Consider the following 19661-nt stretch of genomic DNA (forward strand, 5'->3'; position numbering starts at 1 on the left):
TTTTACGAGATCAAATCGAATGTTTACTTTCTGAATCGAATGTTTTTTTAAATCGAAACAGTGTTTTTGGCGCGCGTGGGATTTAAAAGAAAGAAAGTTTCATTCAAACTTCATTGTCTGAAAGTTTGAGATGGCGCCAGTCAGTAAAGCAAAGTTTTATTTTTGTCGCGATGACTCATGCAAGAAACAATTCAGTGATATGAGCAACAGAAATAAACACGAGAAGAGATTCAACCATCAACCAGTAACACTTGGGAAAAATAGAAAAATACAGCCTCTGTATGATGAAAAAACAAAGTTGTGGGCTTGTCCGACGGTTGATTGTCCCTTACGATCGAAATTTAGAGGGAATATTGTTCGCCATAAGAAAGAGTGTACAAAAGTAATGGTCCGGAAGCAGAAAATGAGTCAGAACAAAGTATGTGAGTATTGCGGAAAGACATTTGGTCAAAAGTTCAACAGAGATCGTCACGTCAAGACACATCATGAATCTCCTGATGTAGACAATGAGGAGGACCAGGATGCTACTCTACCCACATTTCTATCACTAGAGTCTGAAAGCCAACCGGAAGCTCAAAATCCCAACGTATCAGCCATATCCGATGTAATAAATGTCTCTTTTATGAGCAGTGATGGTAATGTAATCGAAACGGAAATGTCATTGGTTGACCAACAAAATGCTGTTTTTGAGATCCGTGAACCAACATCGTCGAGCATTCCTCCGTTTGAACCTGAAAATTTAGTACCGCATAACGCAACAGTTGATGAGAATAATGATTCACTCACACTGTCCATTCCTCTATCACCCATCCGGAGTAACGACACTTATGACATGAACGACACAACCACATCAATCGGCGTCGAACTTGCCAGATTGGCTGAAAAACGTGACCACATGTTTGAGCGTCAATTCAAGGAATCCGTTCTCTCGAAATTAAAAGGCGATTTAAATAGCCGGTTTTATAAACATACGGCAGCAAAGTTTTTGGACGAAACCTTCGGAGAGGCCCTTGATAACGAATGCTTTATTAGGTGGATTGCTAAAAGTTTGGATTACAAGCCTTACAGACTGAAATCAATTTTAACTAACTACAAACATCAACACAAAGCTCGCTATTCAATCCCTACGGAAAATCTTCAACGAATCTACAATTACTGGTTGAACGAAGAAGTCTCCATCCCGACAACTGATTCCGGACGAAATGAAAGCAGAATCGGTAAGCTTCGTTATTTAAAAGATTTCAAACATTTAGCTTGTATTACTGATGACAGTGTAGAGGAGAAACAGATCATTCTGAAAAAGACCGGCAGTACTAAAACGTATATCAGAGCCCATCGCCGAATATACACAAAACCTGTTCGTCAACTCTTCAAGGATTTTAATAAAATTCACCAGGATTTGAAGTGTTCGTTCTCCACTTTCTACAAATATCGACCATTCTATATCGGCCCACCTACAGAACGAGAAAAGGAGTCGTGTCTTTGTATCAAATGCCAAAATGTCCATCTGTTATTAAAAGGAATCAACAATTTCCGAAAAACAAAATGTTTAAAACAGCTAAACTCTGTCACGAAGTTTCTCAGTTTAAAAGCTTCATTGTCATCAGAAGATCTCGAAAAGCTTCATCCGGAATTCACCTCGCTGAAGGAGACATCTTATTACATTTTTGGAAAGAAGACGGAAATCTATGTCAAGAATGGTGTCGAAAAGAGCTACGAGAGAACAACACGTCTTGACAAAAAGCACAAAGTATCGGAAATAGTGGAGCAACTCATCGCTCTCGGTCCAGCCTATCTCAAACATCGCCAACATGTACAAAATACCGCAACAGTTATTCCAAAAATCAGAGAACGACACGAAGGGAGCAGGTACATTGAAATGGATTTTTCAGAGAACATTGCCATCAAAACAAAACACGAGGTACAAGAAGCGCATTTTTCTGGGAAACAGTACGCCTTACATTGTTCCATTGTTGAACCCGGAGAAAACAAATTTGTGTATCATTTGAGTGACGATACAACTCACGACCCATCTTTCGTTTTTGAAGTCCTTGAAGATATTTTTGATCGTTGGGAAATCCGAAATGAAACAGTTATCATTAAAAGCGATAACGCTCCCACTCAATATAAAAATAAATGGGCTTTTCATTCATACCATTCTCTTGCCAACAAGTACGATGTACGCATAATTCGTCTGTACGGAGCAGCAGGTCACGGTAAAGGGCTAATTGATGCCATGTCCGCCTTCGGAGTTAAATCTATATTAAGACGAGACATCATTGGTTTGGACGTTTGGTTTGTCGACAGCCAAGCGATTCGTGACTATCTCGATATCCGGAAAGATCCCAGAATGAGTTACACAGTCGTCAGTCAAAAGCAAGTTGACAAAAAGCGCATGGCGAGAGTTGAACGGAAGATCGATGGTTGTATGGCAATGCATCTGTTTGAATACAAGCCTAATGAGAATTCGGTATATATGAAAGAATTCTTATGTGATTGTGATAACTGTTTAAATTTAGAGTTTGATGCATGTTTGAGAGTAGATGGTCCTGATGAGAGTCAAATGGATGAAGTTGAGGAATCCGTAGAAAACGATGATGACTGTTACCTGGATGAAGAACAAGATCGTGGTCAACACATTTTTGAATTTGTTTCGATTCCATGCTTTATTGCCGTAATCTCATTCAACTCCTGTGAGCCAATTTATTTTATTAAAGTGATTGAAAAAGGAGTTGCAACCGATGTAATGAGGGATCGTTACGGACACTCCATTAATTCTGGCGAGTGTTTCTTGAGAGGAAACTATCTGAAGCCTGACAGGTCTCGCAATATGGCTTTGAAAAGATTCAGCATAGTTCCTGGAGATGTTCTTTGTGATCCTGTTGAAGTGTTTGAAGCTTTCGTTGATATTGATCATGACAGCCTTTGTATGCCAAAGGATATCTATGCGGAACTTGTCTTAAGAGCATCGTAAATTTTTACAATTTTGCCTTGGACTAAGTTTCTCAAATTACTCTTAAATAAGTCATAAAGAGAATACTATACTAAACATTTGCACACCCTATATCGAATTTGAATATTGAATCGTATAACTGATTCTTATTATTTCATTGAAATTATCTACGTCCTGTTTTTCGCTTCTAGTGTAGGATATTGAACCTAGATTTTATGAATTTTAAAGACCAATAACATCATAATTCACTCTTTTAAACGAAAATTTATCATTGTAAGTAAGTATTATATGTTCCTAATTATTATTTATCCAAATTTCTAAATTGTTATTTAATGAAAATTTTAAAGTTATAATTCCCCAAAAATTATTTATTCAAAGACCACATTTATCTCGAAGTACTCATTAATTCTGTTGTCAACTTTGATTTGAATGAAAAAAGCATAGTCAGACAATTTATTCTGCCAAATTTTCAAATCGCTATAATGTTTTAGGAGTGATTATTGCATGTTTTCGAAAAAGTTAGGCTTGTGACTAAATCGCTCATTACTTACTCATTTCTGAATAAATTTTACTCATCACAGGTTTTACTGGTTTCCAAGATGTCAAAGATGCTTGAAAAATACAATTTTACTATTTTTTCGATAAAATGAGTAAATCACGAGCAAAAACTCAAAATGACCAATATTATCGCGACACACTCCTAATTTTCAAAATTGACCTTGTAGCACCAATAGTATCTCTACAAACTCCAACCCAGTGAGTTTTCTTGATCTAATAACGGTTATAACCAAAGTTATTAAATATTTTGTGATTTTGCTATTTTTCATTACAACTTTTTCGCACAGTCAAGAAAAAACACGTCCATAGAGATTGTATCCAAAAATCAATTCCAGAGCAATATGTTGCCGAAAATGTGACTTTTTTTGTTTATATACGTTTTTTCCTTTTTCTATTTCTTTTAAATCAAGGAAATGAGACATGTAATTTAATGAATGTGAACATGTATTATTCATATGCTATATTGTTATACAAACAAAAACAAATATGGACTAAAAATAACATTGTATTTTAAAATATACTTAAAGAAATCTTGGATTGAAGTTTGCTTTTTTTTTTTTTAATATTTGGAGATCCTACACTTTTTTCGTAACTGATGACAGCTGTGAATGCCATGTTTTTTGTTCAAGCACCTCTGCAACTATTGTGACTTAGAGGCTGTTCATATGAAGCGAGTTGGCCCGGTTAAATATTTCAATATTTTACTTCAATATTTTTGGCATTTTTGAACAAAAAAAAACATGCTTTTTACAAATAAAATAATCTTGATCGTGCTCAAGAATAAAATGAGTCAGCCGCCTGGCCTGTTCATATGGAAAATTTTCATTCCGCCTAGCCGAGATCTCGGTAAAAACGAGGGAGATCTCGGCAAGGCGGGCTGGCTCGCTTGTCATATAAACACATTTTTATTTTTGTATGTGTTTCCTGATAGTAGCGAGATCCCGGCCAGCCGAGGCAGCCGGCTTCCATATGAACAGCCCCTTATTTGCAATGGAATTTCGAATATTTTTCAGACATTCAAATTTTTGACACTGCAATATCATCCAAACATGAGTATCAAAACATCAAATTTTACCATCAAATTATCAATATATAAAGGGTTGTGCAGCGGGAACAAGTTCCCTATGTTCGCAAGCGAAATATTAAACTCGACGGTGCTGTCAAGAATTTTCTTAAGCAATTTACATGTCCCTATATTCTACTGTTTTGTTCGCTAAACTTAGTTAAATAAAACAAAAAAAGGGTACAAGAAAAGAGTTTTTAACATATCTTTACTGGCGAGCATATTAAAAGTTCATTACAATTTTTGTTAAAAAATATTTCTATACTAAAGCTATCTATTACTATAGCCATCGTATTGTAGGTACTGTTAGGCGATCTAAAATATAAAAGACATGGTTTTATTGTAATGTAAAAAAGCAGGTTCGGAAGTTTGCTAGCTATATAAGAGGAAAATTAAAAGAGAAATTGTTCTTCACTTAAGAAAGTAAAAGTAGTAAAGTAGTATCGTTACAAACCTGAGTTCATTCCTTCTTTTTCTCTTTTTAAAGCACAGATTGTTTCTCTATTAAACTTAATTCAAGGAGACTTCATAAAACACGCAAAAATACTAAACTTTATTAATATTTTTTTATTTTCCTCTGCTGCTCACACATGACATAAAACTTTATAACTTTCCTCAGTAGTTTTTATTGTTTACGTTTTTTTTTCTCTTTTGAACGTCGTAATCGATTTCCAATTTTGATACGCGGAACTGGATAAAGGTCATAAGTGGACACCTGACTAACTTTTCAAAAAAGTTGGTAAGAAATATTTTCCCTTGCTTAAATGACAAATGGGCTACGCTCGCTGGCTTAGCTCCGCAAAAATGGAGGGCACAAGCTCATGAAAATTTTATTGAGAAGTCCTGGGCAGAAAACCCCTGTGAGAATTACAAGAGTTTTTTAAAAGAACAACGATTTGCTCTTAATTTATTTGTTCGAGGCTACATGGACACATGGAAACGGGATATTGGAGATGAAACTTTTCATTGATTCACGAAGAAGACAACGTGGACGACGAATTTGCAATGGCAAATACTTTTGAGGGATGTACAGTTGGACATGTCCCTAAAAATCTCAGCAAATTCTTCCACCGATTTACAAAAATTCCCAACTGCGAAATAACATTTCGAGTCACAGGGAAACGTATAAACAGAGGGGCTGGTTATTTTCTGGAAATTCTAGTTCTATACAAGTTTGTTGGCGTTGATAAAAGCGTTATTGGGCGAAAAAATATTAAAAAGATAATAGAGATTGTAAATAAAAAAGTTAATAAATGTACGAAATAAAGATGAAAATCGAAATTTTACAATTTTTTTTTTATTTGTCCGCTTTACACAAAGTTTTTTCAAGGGAAAATGCCATTTGGTGTGAAAAAGTGTCCGTTTTATAAAGTGTCCGAATTATAACTGTCTGCCTTGTTTTCTTGAGAGAGCTTGACCTGAAATTAGTCTGTTCTAAGGAATAGTGTCCATTATGAGATGTCCGTTTTAGACCATGTCCGCTTTCGAGAGATTCCACATGCTTACAACGTCACTCAGAATATATAGGACTACATTATTTTGCGTTTTTCGGATCTTTAAAATACACAAATAAAGGTTGGGAAAAATTTAGTCACTTTGTTGCCGAGTAAATTTTTAAATTTGGTTGCCTTTTGCGGACTAATTTCCAGATCGAAAATGACCACGAAAGTTTGAAAACTATATAAATCAGTCAATTTCAATGATTATTTTTCTTTTATGTGAACATTTCCCTGCTTTGGAACGTGTAAAAAAAATGAGACTTCTCTTTAAAAATGTTATTCAGACTGATCCAAGACTCTTTTTAGTGTTCTCGTTTTTGCCGTTATATTTCATTGATACCGATTTCAAAAATGAAAAAAAAAATGAATAAAGAAAAAACAGGCAAAAAATTGGTCGTCGGCAAAAAAAATTAGTCACCTAGGAAAAATTTGATCACTTTTTGGCCACTTTTTTTACCAATAAAGTATATTACGGACTTTACGAAACAAAAACGGGGACTATTTGATCTGCAACGACATTGTACCGTTAAACTTTCAAAAAAGTGTGAAACTGACGTAGAAACTGACAACAACCCGTTTAACGTACTAAATTTTGAAAAATCTTAAGGTCGCTTTTTCTGCGTGCTTTTTTAGTAATACTTTTTTGTAACATGCTACTTGATTCTTTTCGAGTTGAAGGAGAAAATGTAACTTTGTTTTGGGAGTTTACACAAGCATACTCCACAATTTTGCTTCGCTTATGAGCATGGCAAAGAAGCCTTAACAATAATGGGTTTTCAACCAGTTCGTCGGGTTGCAGTTTTGCACCAAAAAAAAGTGTGAATACTGATATTATCAACATTTTAGCTATGGAATTGTATATTTAATGTTTCGTCGAATAAAAGCAAACGACATAATGAAACATAAAGGCGTGTGGCCAGTTTACTTGTGTGGGCTATCAATTATAAAAACTTGTCCGTTTAGTCTGTAATTTTCTCAGTATGTATTTATTTGCTGTAGTTTGGTCCACGTTCATCAATTTTTTTGAGAAAATCTTATCGTTCTCCTCAAACATGCTAAAATAATAAAAATCATTAACTAAACTATAGTTTATGCAAAATCCATCAAAACAAGTTTTAGGCCAATAATTAGGCCGAATTTCACAAAACGGGCGTGACTTGGCTAGTACGGTTAAACTAATTAAAAGTCCCGGTTTAATTTTATTTGCATATCGACAGACAATGTTAAATCTTTTGTAAGAACTAATTTTGTAGGCGGAGTGTGCAGTCGGTTATTACGATAAAACCACGAAAACGTTCCTTCAGACAGTTCCTTTGATGTAGTTCTTTAGGTGTAGCTTTTTAGATGTAGCTCTACATTCTGTTTCTCAGAGTTCAAAACAGAATAATCCGAGATAAGTTAGGAGGACCCCCAAACTGTCGCCATAACACATTGGCGAGTATGACGCATTATACGTACCGATGTAATGACGATGCGATGGCAACTGCATGGCATATCAAGTCAAATGGATATAAATCAGATAACATTGTATTATATCCGTGTTATTTATTATGCAGCGCGGTAACAAAGAGCTTATTTTGTTGATTAATTTATTTTTTAATCTTGTTTGTGATATCCTTTGAGAATAAAACAAAAACAGAAGTAAAATTAAAGCATTCACTCAGAAACTAGCTTGTCTCAAGACATAACTTTTAATAGAACTCAAGCATCAAAGTAGAGCATCGAAGACGGTTAACCAACTGAAAATTGCATCTATGAATTCAACCGGAGCCGAGAAAACACCAAAACAAATTCGACAGGAAGCCATTATTAATTCTTATGGACTGAAAATTATAAATCAACAGTTAGCAGTAGAACTTAATTGTTCCAGTGAGCACATGCGACAATTTTTAACGAGAGAGGAGAAAGATAGAAGAAAAATTAGAAAGAATGAAGAGAAATTATTAAGTAGAATTTTACAACTTGAAAAATGAATATTATACAACAAATCAAATACAAATCATAATGTTTGGGTTAAACGCCCCTTTAAATAGGCGCATATGTGGAGGAAGGTGTTTTGACAAACGCCCTATAATGTATCCGTACTATGGAAAGACGACAAACTTAACATTACTATCTCGTTATTGGGAAGTACATTAAATAAATAAATACAAACAATTTTATTTATCCTGGAGAAAATGTCTTGACTTCGAAGTTTGATTGGAAGAGACAAAAATAAACAATATATTGAATAAGAATTAGTTGTTTGATACTTATCATCTGGTATCAAATTGCCATTTGGCAGAGAAAACGAGAATGTAGTAAGCATAATTAAAGTGAGGCGTAGCTGGAATAAAGTAAACACGGTGTCGGTTTTCTCTTTTATTCCAGCATCTTTACTATTCCCACATCTCTAGGAAACCAGCCTTTTTTGCGTGGATTGAAAATCAATTTCGCTTCCTGCATCCTAGATTGTTTCATATTTTTATCGAGTTAGTACCATAACTGCGTTATAGTTTCCATAATCACGCTCTTCCAATATTCCTAGTTTTCTAGTAAATTTGCATTTATATCTAAGGTTCAAACGACATACAGTGGAATCTCTCTGAAGCGAAAACCATTGGTACAAAAAAAATTGTCCGCTTTATAAAGATTTTGTCAAAAAAAGTTTTAGGCAAAATTTTGTCCGAAATATGTTTTTTAAACTTTATTTTACGATGATAGCGAATTGAGGCGAAAATATAGAGTTGATCTTGAGAAAAGCTGTCGAATAGGTAAAAAAATATTTGAACTTGTAAAAAATTGTAACACGCCTAAAATAGAAAAATATAAAAACATCGTTAAATATTTTTTTGTCGTCATGTCTTCTTTATAGGGAGCATTTGTAGTGAGAAATTTCATTCACTTAGCTTTATGAATGTCCACTTTATAGATACTTTATTTATAAGAGTTTAGCCTAAGATCTATCTGTCTTAGCTATCAGAGCTATCCGCTTTAGATGGTGTTTTTTTAGCAGTTTTTCGCTGTAACAATGTGTAATACTTACTGTAATACTTATCACATACCGTTTTTGTGTGATAGTATAGAACTTACTATTTTTTAGCATTGACCGAGTGTATAAATGACATTTCAACAATCGTCTGGTTCAACTGTCTGGCTTTTGTACTACATAACGCAAAAATAAACCTTATCCAATTAGTGTAGGCTGAATTAGCTGGTATATGCTGAAAATTAGTGATTAAGTATGGGAGTACTAAATTAACTGATTTCCACTATTGTAACTTCGACAAAACAGATTGTAATAACCAACCGTATAGAAAGTTTAAGTCCAAGCCAAACACTCTTTATTATAAAAGCTATGTTTAAAATAAACGCATAATTTTCCCAAATGTTTAAAGGTTAAAATAGAAATCACGGGGTACATTTGTCTCACATTTTAAGTCTATTTTTAAGTATTAGGTCTTTAGGGCAATGTGTTTCCGCTATATGTGGTTGGCAACAAACATGTTCAAAAAAACCACAGAAGGCTTTCTTAACATACTTTACATAATTTCAGCTTCAGAATCAATTACAAATCAATTTTGGCTCAAAATGTAGAACTCTTTGTGTACGTATATATATAAGTCTTTTAAAACCACAGTAAGTAACATAAATTAATTCTAGGATGCTGCCAAGAGATTATCTGAACTTACATTTCCGTGAGACATATGCTTTTCGATACCATTTTTTGTAATTAAATTATTTTAATTAAAAAGGTTTCCACAAAGAATTGGTTTCCCAGACTAATAAAAACTAAAAATGTCAACTCGACCATTAATTAGTGAGTCTGAACAAATGGATGCTTAACGAAACAGAACAAACCTGGCAAAGAGCATGAAATGTACATCTTTTACGCTTTCGTTGTATACTCTATTAACATCGAACTTTTTCGGTACAGTGTAGTAATGGCTAAGAGGGGGAGGTTGCACGCATGTTTCTTATTTCAACAAAGAAGCCATTTATCCAAAAATTGATGCTCATGTCATTACACTTGGTACGTCTATAGAATATTGCATTCAAAGATTGTCGAGTTAAAAATACAAATAAAAAAAATACAAAGACGTCATTATGTCACTAAATTTGGTTTGTATTTTAGTACCCATACCTCTCTCTAACCACTTCTTGGTTACCATATAATAACCAAACGCAACTCACAACACTCTTACGTGGACGGAAAGCCAGCATGTATGCAGTGCTCTCGTATTGCGTTTATGGGACGAAAATGCCGCAATAATAGTTAGAAAAAAGTAACAAAATTTCAACGCTAATTCACATGTTCACATGCTTAACAAAAGTTATGCTCTGTCAAAAACGCCGAAGGCACGCGAGGAGAAGTTTGCCTAAAACCTTTTGTGACGCAAAACAAAATAGACATTGTCTTTTTAATAGAAAGTAGCTATTTTACGGAAACTAGTTCCCAGGCTCTGTTGAATTTTCTTTATATTGGTCGGTCGTAATCAACGCTTTATTACTCGTCAATAAGCAAACTGGACATCGGTTGATTTATATATATTTATATATTATTTCTAAAAAAACAATGAACATTTTTTTTACAAAACAAATTAAAAAAAAAAAAAGAAAAGAAAATAAGAGAAAGAGAAAAGAAATTGAGAGAATTTTTATTCATTTTTAATTTATAAAACATTTGGAAATTTTAGTATGACCTTAAATTAAATTAAATCAAATCAAAAACCATATTCGGACACGTACATGAGAAGACGGCTTTTTTCTTCATCTTAAAATCCTTAGATTTACTTAACACGATTTCATTAAAGGGATTTAAGTTCTTGCATAAAATCTCTGACTAGACACGGCTACAGAAATTATAAAAAATAAATTACAAACTGTTGCTTCTTCACAAGTTCAAATACCGTAATGCCTCGATTAAAGTGGAGTTCAAATATGAGGCAAGACAAAGACAAGACGTTTACCGGGATCCCAACCTCATCAACAATTATACTTAAAAGTTTGTGTTTTTATGGATAATTCTTTTTTCGAACAATTTCGTCCCGCCCCGACTAATTAGGATACCGCTTGAGCTAAGCAGGATCCCTGTTCAGGCAGAACGTTCTTAAAATATAAACATAGTGTTCTAGGACGAACAAGATACTTTCCAAAAGTTAAAGAAGACAAATGCAGTAGAGTCTCCATAACTCGAACGGCCAGGGGGAAAAGGAAACCGTTGGAGTTAAGGAGACGTTCGAGTAGTCGAGGTTTTCAAGTTTTTTCCAAATTTTTCCCTTATTTGCCTACCAGATGAAAAAAAAACAGTATATTAAGTACGTAGTCTTACTTATTGGGGGTTCTGGGTTGGTGAAATACAGAAACAGAGCGTTTTAGTTGTTTTTTGCTCAAATTTATTGAAAAAATCAGTTATAATTGATTGTTTACAAGTATCATCATAATCTCGTTTGATGTTTTTATTCAAGTCCTTTAGGAAAGCCAACGTTTCTTCCCCAAATTTCGAGAAAGCGTTGTTGTTCGAAACACAAACAAAACATTCGAATCATGCATTCGAACAATATAAGGCCCACAACACACGTAAACATTAAAATATGAAAATGATAAAGAGTTAAATGATCAGGAAAACTCTTATCAATTTTTTTCAAAATGCCACAAAATTCGAATTATGGAGTCAAAAAACTTTAAGAACAAAATAATCTGTTCGACTTAAGGGAACATTCGAGTTATGGAGGTTCGAGTAGTAGAGGTTTTTTTATAAGAGTTTATTAGGAAATTTTCACGGTGCCAACGAATTCGTTCGAATTAAGGAGACGTTCGAGTAATAGAGGTTCGAGTTATGGAAACTCTACTGTATGACAAACTTCTTTCCGTGTAAAGACAAGACAAAATTACCGGGAAACGTCCTGCGCCGACAATCGTTCTGTCCGGCCTCTCATGTAATCGCAAACCCCCCCCCCCCCCCCCCCCCTCCCCCTAAGCCACCAGCTTTAAAAAGCGAGAGAAAAAGTTTTAATAACCACCCACCCCTCAAAAAAGAGCAGAGCTATTCTATATGCTACGGCTGTGACATCGCGAAAGTTTACCCTAACGGTAAATGAAAGAAAACACTGGGAACTAACTGGATGCAAGTGGTCATAACCAAGTAATTAATTTCCATTACAAATGTAGTTATAAAATCAACATCTCTTTTTATAAATAACCAATCATATTTATACACATCAGTTGTTTATTAAGTTTCCATGGATACCATGAACGTTATTTCTAGTCAGTTTTTATTGATTCATTACACTCTTGTGTCTCCATTACAACAAGTTTGAGGAAAACAGATCTGCGTTTTACAATATACTTTTCCGACTGTTCTGTTTTATACAGTTGTTGTACAGCAGTGCGTATCTATGAGAAGCCTCCTCTTAACTCTTATACAAATATTCCAAGCGTTTGCGCTCTCTTTTTCACGTTTTTATATCTCCTTTCCAAGTTGTCAAAAAAGAGAGAAAATCTATGAATAAAATTTAGACTCGCATTAATAACATAACAAAAGCCTGACCTGCCCCTGGAGTTACAACACTGATTTGTATCATTAGCTTATTCTTAATATATCGCTCTTTCTCCTGTGTAAAATCATTTTTACGCAAAATATTCTAGGGTTGGGGCTTATTAGAGGAAGGGGTGTTCTGCAGCAGCCAAAAATATTACCAAGTCCAATCTGGATACATTAATATGTAATGTTTAACTATATCAGAAAACGTTGGAAAAATACAGAAAGTCAATCAAGGTTGAAGGTTAGAGAACACCACATCGCTAAGTAATGAAAAAATATAGATGTATGGTGCAGAATAGATACCGAATCTATTATTATTATTATTATTATTATGAATGAGATGCATCAGTTACGCAGGCCCTGCTCAGTTATAAATTTATAAATCGGAGATTATTCAACGACAAAATACCACTGCATACCTCTACATTTGCATGTTATGCATCCATTTTTATCTCTTTCAAAACCAGCATTACACGACAAAGTACAAAACGCAACAGGAGGGCAGCCTCCAGTACGTCGGGTTGGAAGAATCTCTAAAAAAAAAAATGGAAAGCACTAAAATACAAGGGTTTTATGAAAATGGGTTGTTCTCAGCTAGGCCTTAAGAATACTTGTTCATTTCAACCATTTGAAATTTCAAAAACTCCATAACAGGTTCTCGGAAACAAGGCTAAAGAAAAACTAGGTTGTATGAGATTGGATCAAATAAAATCTTACTTTTTCCTTTTTCGTTCATCTTTTTCTTTTTTTTCGGAACAAATGCGCCATCTTTTTTAAACCCTAAGCAAATTCTCCATTCCTTTTTAGTTATGTATAAGTCCTGGTTTACATTACATGAATTTAATAACGAATTCGTGCAAAGCGTCGAAATATCTTTTAACTCGTTCTTCACAACTTTTAATTCGTTTTCTTGAAGTGCGCCATTTTTATTTCTATCAAGCTGCTTGAATTTCCAAACAAGTAACTTATTGATTGTGTGCATACTTCGAAAACCACGCTCAGCTAAGAAATTTTCAATGCTTGTTTTTACTGGCTTTATGAAATTTGGTTCTATAAAAAAGGCGCGAGATTTAAAAAACAACAACAATTTTTTGGTAGAAAGTTTTTAGCTCCTTTTGTGGGTTTGCGTCGTATGATTAGGGCGAAGGAGGAAGGGCGAAGTAAAGATTACGTCGAAGTTATTAGGCCGCCATTTTTATATAACCCGTTAAGGCTTAAACTGATGTTGTCGAGCTAAAAAATATAGGAATGTAGAAAAACCGAATGAAAAAAAATATATATAAAGGAAAAGAAGAAATTACTAATCCTGGTTCACAAGGATTCTTATTTTTTATTTATTTTATGGTAGAATCTCAAAGTTTCTGTAGTTCCGAAAGTTTTCAAGGCTCAAAACTAAATTTGTGATAAAATAGTATCTGACATCAAAACTAACAACAACAATAACAAAAAGCAACAACAAAGACAGCAAGAAACAACAAAAATAATATCAACAAACAACAACAACAACAAAGAGGACCACAACAACAACAACAACAATAACGACGACGATAAACTTTAAAAACAATTAAATAATTATTATCACTTTACGTAGCATGCTGTGAATATGACCACATTACAGAATCAAGAGTGGAGACATTGCAGTCTGTTGAATATTTAACTTGAGCTTATCTGGTCTTAAAAATTAATTAGCAAGTTAAGTCATAATTTTTACAACATCTTGTGAAAAAAAAAACGTTCTATCTGCTTTGTGACGTATACGTTAAGTGAAAGTATGTAAAATGTACAGGTTTCGATTACGTTTTATGTTTTTGCCTAACAGATGTCAGATCTAAGACACCATTTTAAACTAAGAAAAATTTTATTCTTTTGGTCAGGAAGAAGAGTGTAAAAAAACCCAGGTTAGTGTTTGGGTGAGTAAACAAGACGTATGTTTTATAAAAAGCCATTGATTGAATATTTTTTAAGAGGGTGGTTGCAACTGCAATTAATATACACACAATAACTAAATAACTAGAAATTACTTCCGATGACCAATGTATTACCTTTAGCTATGATTTCATCTTCTATACTCGTTTTGTATTTTGAAATTAAATCTTCCATGTCTGATTCTGTACATATTGCTAGGGCGAAACATAAATACTTTCTATGCAAGAACTGTAGGTGCATATATGACGAGAGTTAAATATTAACAGTTAAACAAATTTACTGACCAAGATTTCAAACTTTCAACAATTACAATAATTTTGGCGACTTAGAAAATAAAGTTAACTGCCTAAAAGGGGGAAATTGTTTCCTCAATTACGATATAAACGGAAAACGTTCGACACTTACATGTTAGTGTTTTTCGAGCTTCCCAATTTTCTCCTAAAAAAGAAACAAAATCGTTTTTTAACCAAATTCACACAAAATATATCTTTTAAAATGAATATTTATTTTCGTTCTCCAGTTAGAAGCAACTTTTTCACTAAATCTAGCGGACTAAAAAGTAGAAAAACCAACTATTGACCATTAGAATCAACTTCGGGGCGGCTCCGTACCGTCAACATATCATAAGCATAAAGAAGCTTAGGGACAAGGTTGTACGATAACGAAACATTTATAAATAGCTGCCTCGCCTACTCGCCTAATCCTAAGTTTTTATAACACGGTTTTACATCGAAAAAACTAGTGAACATCATCAAGACCAGATTTAAAAAATTTTAGACTCACTTACTCACTTTGGTGCAATCGTATTTCTGTTTGTCTTCTTCTTTGAAGTGGATAATAACATTTCCATCATCAGCAGAACAGTAGCACACATTTAAAACACATTGCAGGGCTGCGTATTTCCCATCTTTTAGACAATTAAAGTCTCTAGACTTTCCTGTACAGCGGGCAGTTCGTTCTAATGGTCATATAAATTACAGTTAGTGGTACGACATGGATAAATAGATAATTAGACACATTTTTGTCAATTTCATGATGGATTAAAAAATCTTGGCAATATCAAAGATGTTCCTTTTTAAAATTTAACTTAACTTCATTTAACCTTTTTTCTGAACACAAGTTTCCATTAAAGCGTTTTCAACATTAAGTAATTTGGCATGCTTATTAGAATTTTTTTCTGGTCGTATTACTTCTATTAGACGCCAACGTTCAAACATTAGGAAACTGTAGCCTGGAAAGCTTAATATAAACAGACCTAACGGAATATATATTCTTGAATATTCGTAAACAGGGTTAGCCAAAAGTATTCGTTGTTATTCGTAATGGGAGGCTGAAACTTTGTACTGATTCTTGGATGTTGGTTGGTTAGAAAGACTTCAAAATGGCGGCTCAAAGCTTTAAGAATACACGACCAAGAAATTTATATTCAGGTATTTTAAAACCTCAGTTTAAAACCTCAAAAGTAAAAAACTAGTAGAATCCTTTTTCGTAAAAAAAAGAACTAGTCAACACACCTGAGCTGGTACTTGTCATAAAGCATCCAATAAATTCGTCTTCCGTAACTTTTTTGTCGTTATTTACATCACAATGCTTTGCCATTGTTTTTAAGCATTTTCTGCTCTTGCGATATTTTTTAAGATCGCGAAAGAGTATGGAGAAGGTTTTATATTTCACATATTGTCTTTTTGTTTTGTCCAGTTTTAAAAAATTCATCTGTAAACACATTCTCAACGTTTGATCGTTTGGGATGCCTACGAAGAAATATGTCGACATAATTTTACTTCTCTAGAGGTGACGCTATACACAAATCCAATGCTAGAGACGGACGAGGTTAAATCATTTGACATTTAAATAGTATACACCGTAAAATGTCGTTTTTTTAGAATAAAATGTTGTCGTATAATTTTCGGTATATCGTATAGCGTATACGCTTCGCCTTAGCGATTGACAATACTCATAAACTTCATTTTGTATTTTTTATGTTTAGAATAGGGAGGGATGATGTAAAACTTGAACGACAGATCGACGTTCAGCATACACTTTTCGAAAAAATCGCCAACAACCGATGCTTATTAAAACCGATGTTTATTATTCTTGCAGTAAAATTTTTGACTTCCGTTTTGCTTTAGTTTTCATTCTCACACTCCCCCACTTTTCCTTCTTCCGTGTTTCATTTGTTGTTTCTCACACGGAGAGTATCTTGGTACGTATTTTTGTTTTTTGTTATCCTCCAGGGAAGGTTGATTACAAAAAATGTCTACAATTATCTGTTCTTACCAAACTTTTGACAAGGTGAACCACTAACTTCAAAAAACTGTCGTATCAGCAGCTTTCTCGCAGTTTCTTTGTCTTCGCATTCTGAAAAAATTTAGGAAATTTAACGAGAAGGAAGAGTTTACAACCTTTGGTGCTGTTAAAACTAAAAATAGGACAAGACACATGAAAATGATGACAAAAATGTATCGACTTTGAAACCACATTCGCATAGGTAAAACAAGGTGATCGAATGGTAGGTAGGATTTACCTGTACATCTGCCAGCGTAGGCAATCTTTATCGATTTTCCGTTCTTGCAGGAACTTTCTCGCAGCTTGCACAAATTTTTATACGTCCTCATATCTGTTCCACAAATTGGATCAATTGGAATATCTGGACATCTTCGTGTTGGACATAAAAATGACGTCACTCCCTAAACATAGCATGATCGGGGAGTAAAGTACATATTTCGTGACACACGGTTTGTTTGAAATAACGTCTTTTATTAGAGCGTTGAAATTTTGTTAATGCTAAATGGTCTTATTTAAAACAAAAATTCAACTTTATATTTTCTTCAAGTAACCGTAACAAAGTATTTAATTTTGGGCACGAAAATGCACTTTGCTAAGACTATACCAGACCTTTTGCAACGAACAAACTGAACATTATTGTTGTGTTGAAAAGTTTGATAAGGCTTGGGATGTTCCAAAGGCTTTTTTTTTTAATCTATAACTGATTCCGTTTTTATTTATAATCTAAGGTTGTCACACTAACTACTTCTTAAAACTTAGATGATTCTTTGCTTAACATGCAGCTTGGTAGAAATATCAAAACGTTTAAATTTTGCGTTGACATAACTTTACATTCAAAACAAGAAGTGTACAAGCACACGTCGAGTCGGTTGATGAAGAGAATGAGAGAACCTTTGTGCTACAGGACGTGAAAGTCTCGTTAATCTTCCTTAATTTTTTTCTGTTTCTATTTTTATTGCTCAGAGAAAGTAAAAACTTAAACTTTTTATTATTGTTATTTTTATTATTTTCTTTGTCGACATCGGCATTTACTTTTTAGTTTGGTTCTTATATTATCTATATTATAATGCCCGTATACGTCTCTCCGTCCGCCCGTCTATCTGTCACGCAAAATGGTAGCTTAGCTGCGACAGGCGAACCCGTGGATTTTTCCACGGGCTAACGACTAGTTTTTTATTAATTTAGGTCTTTCAAAATATCATACAGTTACAGCAATAAGATGACACCTAAACTACAGATCTAGGTCAATGGCTATCTCACTTAAAGATCTCTGTCTGTGAGAGGTTATCACAACAAACTTCGAGGAAAGAAAAGGAACTCCAATGAGCAAAATAGGGTCTTATTAGATGGGGACTTGATGGTCAACCTATCTTTATTATACACCGGTCACAAATTTTTTTGCACGAAACGATTGCTGCAGGACGGCACAACGTTTTTAAGGAATAGTCCTGGAGGCGAGGAAGATGGATTGGGTAAAATATGTTGTTTTCGAATATGTAATGACTATTTTGACCATAATTACACAACCCCGTCATCATTTTCTTACATATTTTAGCGATTTTAATGTCACAGGTTGTATCCATAGGTTGTCATCTGAATTTTGTACATTCAGTATTAACTCTTTATTCCTGTCAATTTCTGACTAAAATTCTTGACGTTTCTCCGATTTTCCTAGCTATTTTACACGTATTGAAATCTTAGATTATCTAAAAAACATGAAATTTCGTAATGATGAAGAGTGTAAAAGAACAAATCTAAAATTTAATCCATCCTAATATCGTAAAAAATAAAAATAGATTAACCGCTTACACCTAAAATTCATGACAGATTGGACACCCTGTTGTTTCAAGGTCTTTTTGTATAAGTAACGTAGTAAAAATTCGTCATTATTTCTCTCACATTGTTTTTACAAAAAGACACCTAGCATTAAAAGAAGTTAGCACCATCTGAAAAGCACTTAAACAATCCGGGTAAGGTTACATTTTTGAAATATCACGAAATCCGAAGATGTTGATTTATGACAGAAAATTGATATTATAAAACCTCTAAAAATGGTGTCTCAATTGCTAAATGAAAACCCGTGATTTATTATTTTTTTCAAACCGATAGTTGAGAAGGGTGTTAATAATTTGAAGTGGGTTGACTTTCAAATTGAAATCTGAAAGAGAAGGGCAGTAATAACCAGAGACCTTTACTCAAATTGACTCATCCTGAGTTTTGTATAAAAAAAAGTAGAGTGTAAGATTTACAGTTCTGTTCATTGTGTTATCAGACTTATTTTCAGAAAAATATAAACATTATTACTGCGGACAAGCTAAGAAAAATAATTTTCAAAGAAAAAAAGGTGCAAATAGCTGTTAGAACTTCCATCTACTGAAGATGATGGCACAATCTAGGGTAAGAAAGAGAGACAGCCAAATGACTTACCTGGATTACAAATATGATGGCAAACAACATTGCTTGAGGGTTGTATGGATGCAACATGGATATCATCTTTTAAAAGTCTCTCCTGTAACACAACTTTTTTATGACTTAAGAAAATAAACGTTTTGTAGCTTTCCGCTTTTTAGTGCATAAACCATTTACCAGAACACTATTTTAAAATCCGTAAAATATTTCCTTGCAGTCAAAAATACGTTCTTACACTTTTCATAACATGTATGTATAGATGTGTATTGTGAACCGTAATTCCACAAATAGTTTGAAATGCACTAAAAGAATTTTGACCTTTATTTGTTTAGTGCCATTAAACATGTTTTAACAGCGAATCGCCGATTTATTGATCAAATGCTTATCGTATTTATCCAAGGAATTGACAAACAAATTCGATCCGCGTCATTTAAGGATTTAAGC

General features: G+C 33.8%; 1 protein-coding gene across 2 annotated transcripts; it reads right to left on the minus strand.

Annotated features, from left to right (window-relative positions):
• Nucleotides 1-12093: 12093 nt before the first annotated feature.
• LOC130641116 (testican-1-like) lies at nt 12094-19647 on the minus strand. 2 transcript variants are annotated; one of them, XM_057447780.1, is made up of 10 exons: nt 19236-19647; nt 17047-17209; nt 16800-16880; nt 16037-16273; nt 15310-15480; nt 14928-14960; nt 14639-14716; nt 13314-13646; nt 13016-13129; nt 12095-12554 (listed from the first exon to the last, which is right to left on the minus strand). In XM_057447780.1, the coding sequence occupies exons 1-10, from the start codon at nt 19299-19301 to the stop codon at nt 12508-12510; spliced, it is 1323 nt and encodes a 440-aa protein (XP_057303763.1). In that variant the 5' UTR covers nt 19302-19647; the 3' UTR covers nt 12095-12507. The 2 variants fall into 2 exon arrangements, with proteins under 2 accessions (XP_057303764.1, XP_057303763.1); XM_057447781.1 differs by lacking the exon at nt 13314-13646 and having other exon boundaries at nt 12094-12554.
• Between the last annotated feature and the right edge of the window lie 14 nt (nt 19648-19661).

This window comes from Hydractinia symbiolongicarpus, chromosome 4 (assembly GCF_029227915.1).
Source record: "Hydractinia symbiolongicarpus strain clone_291-10 chromosome 4, HSymV2.1, whole genome shotgun sequence".
NCBI lineage: Eukaryota > Metazoa > Cnidaria > Hydrozoa > Anthoathecata > Hydractiniidae > Hydractinia > Hydractinia symbiolongicarpus.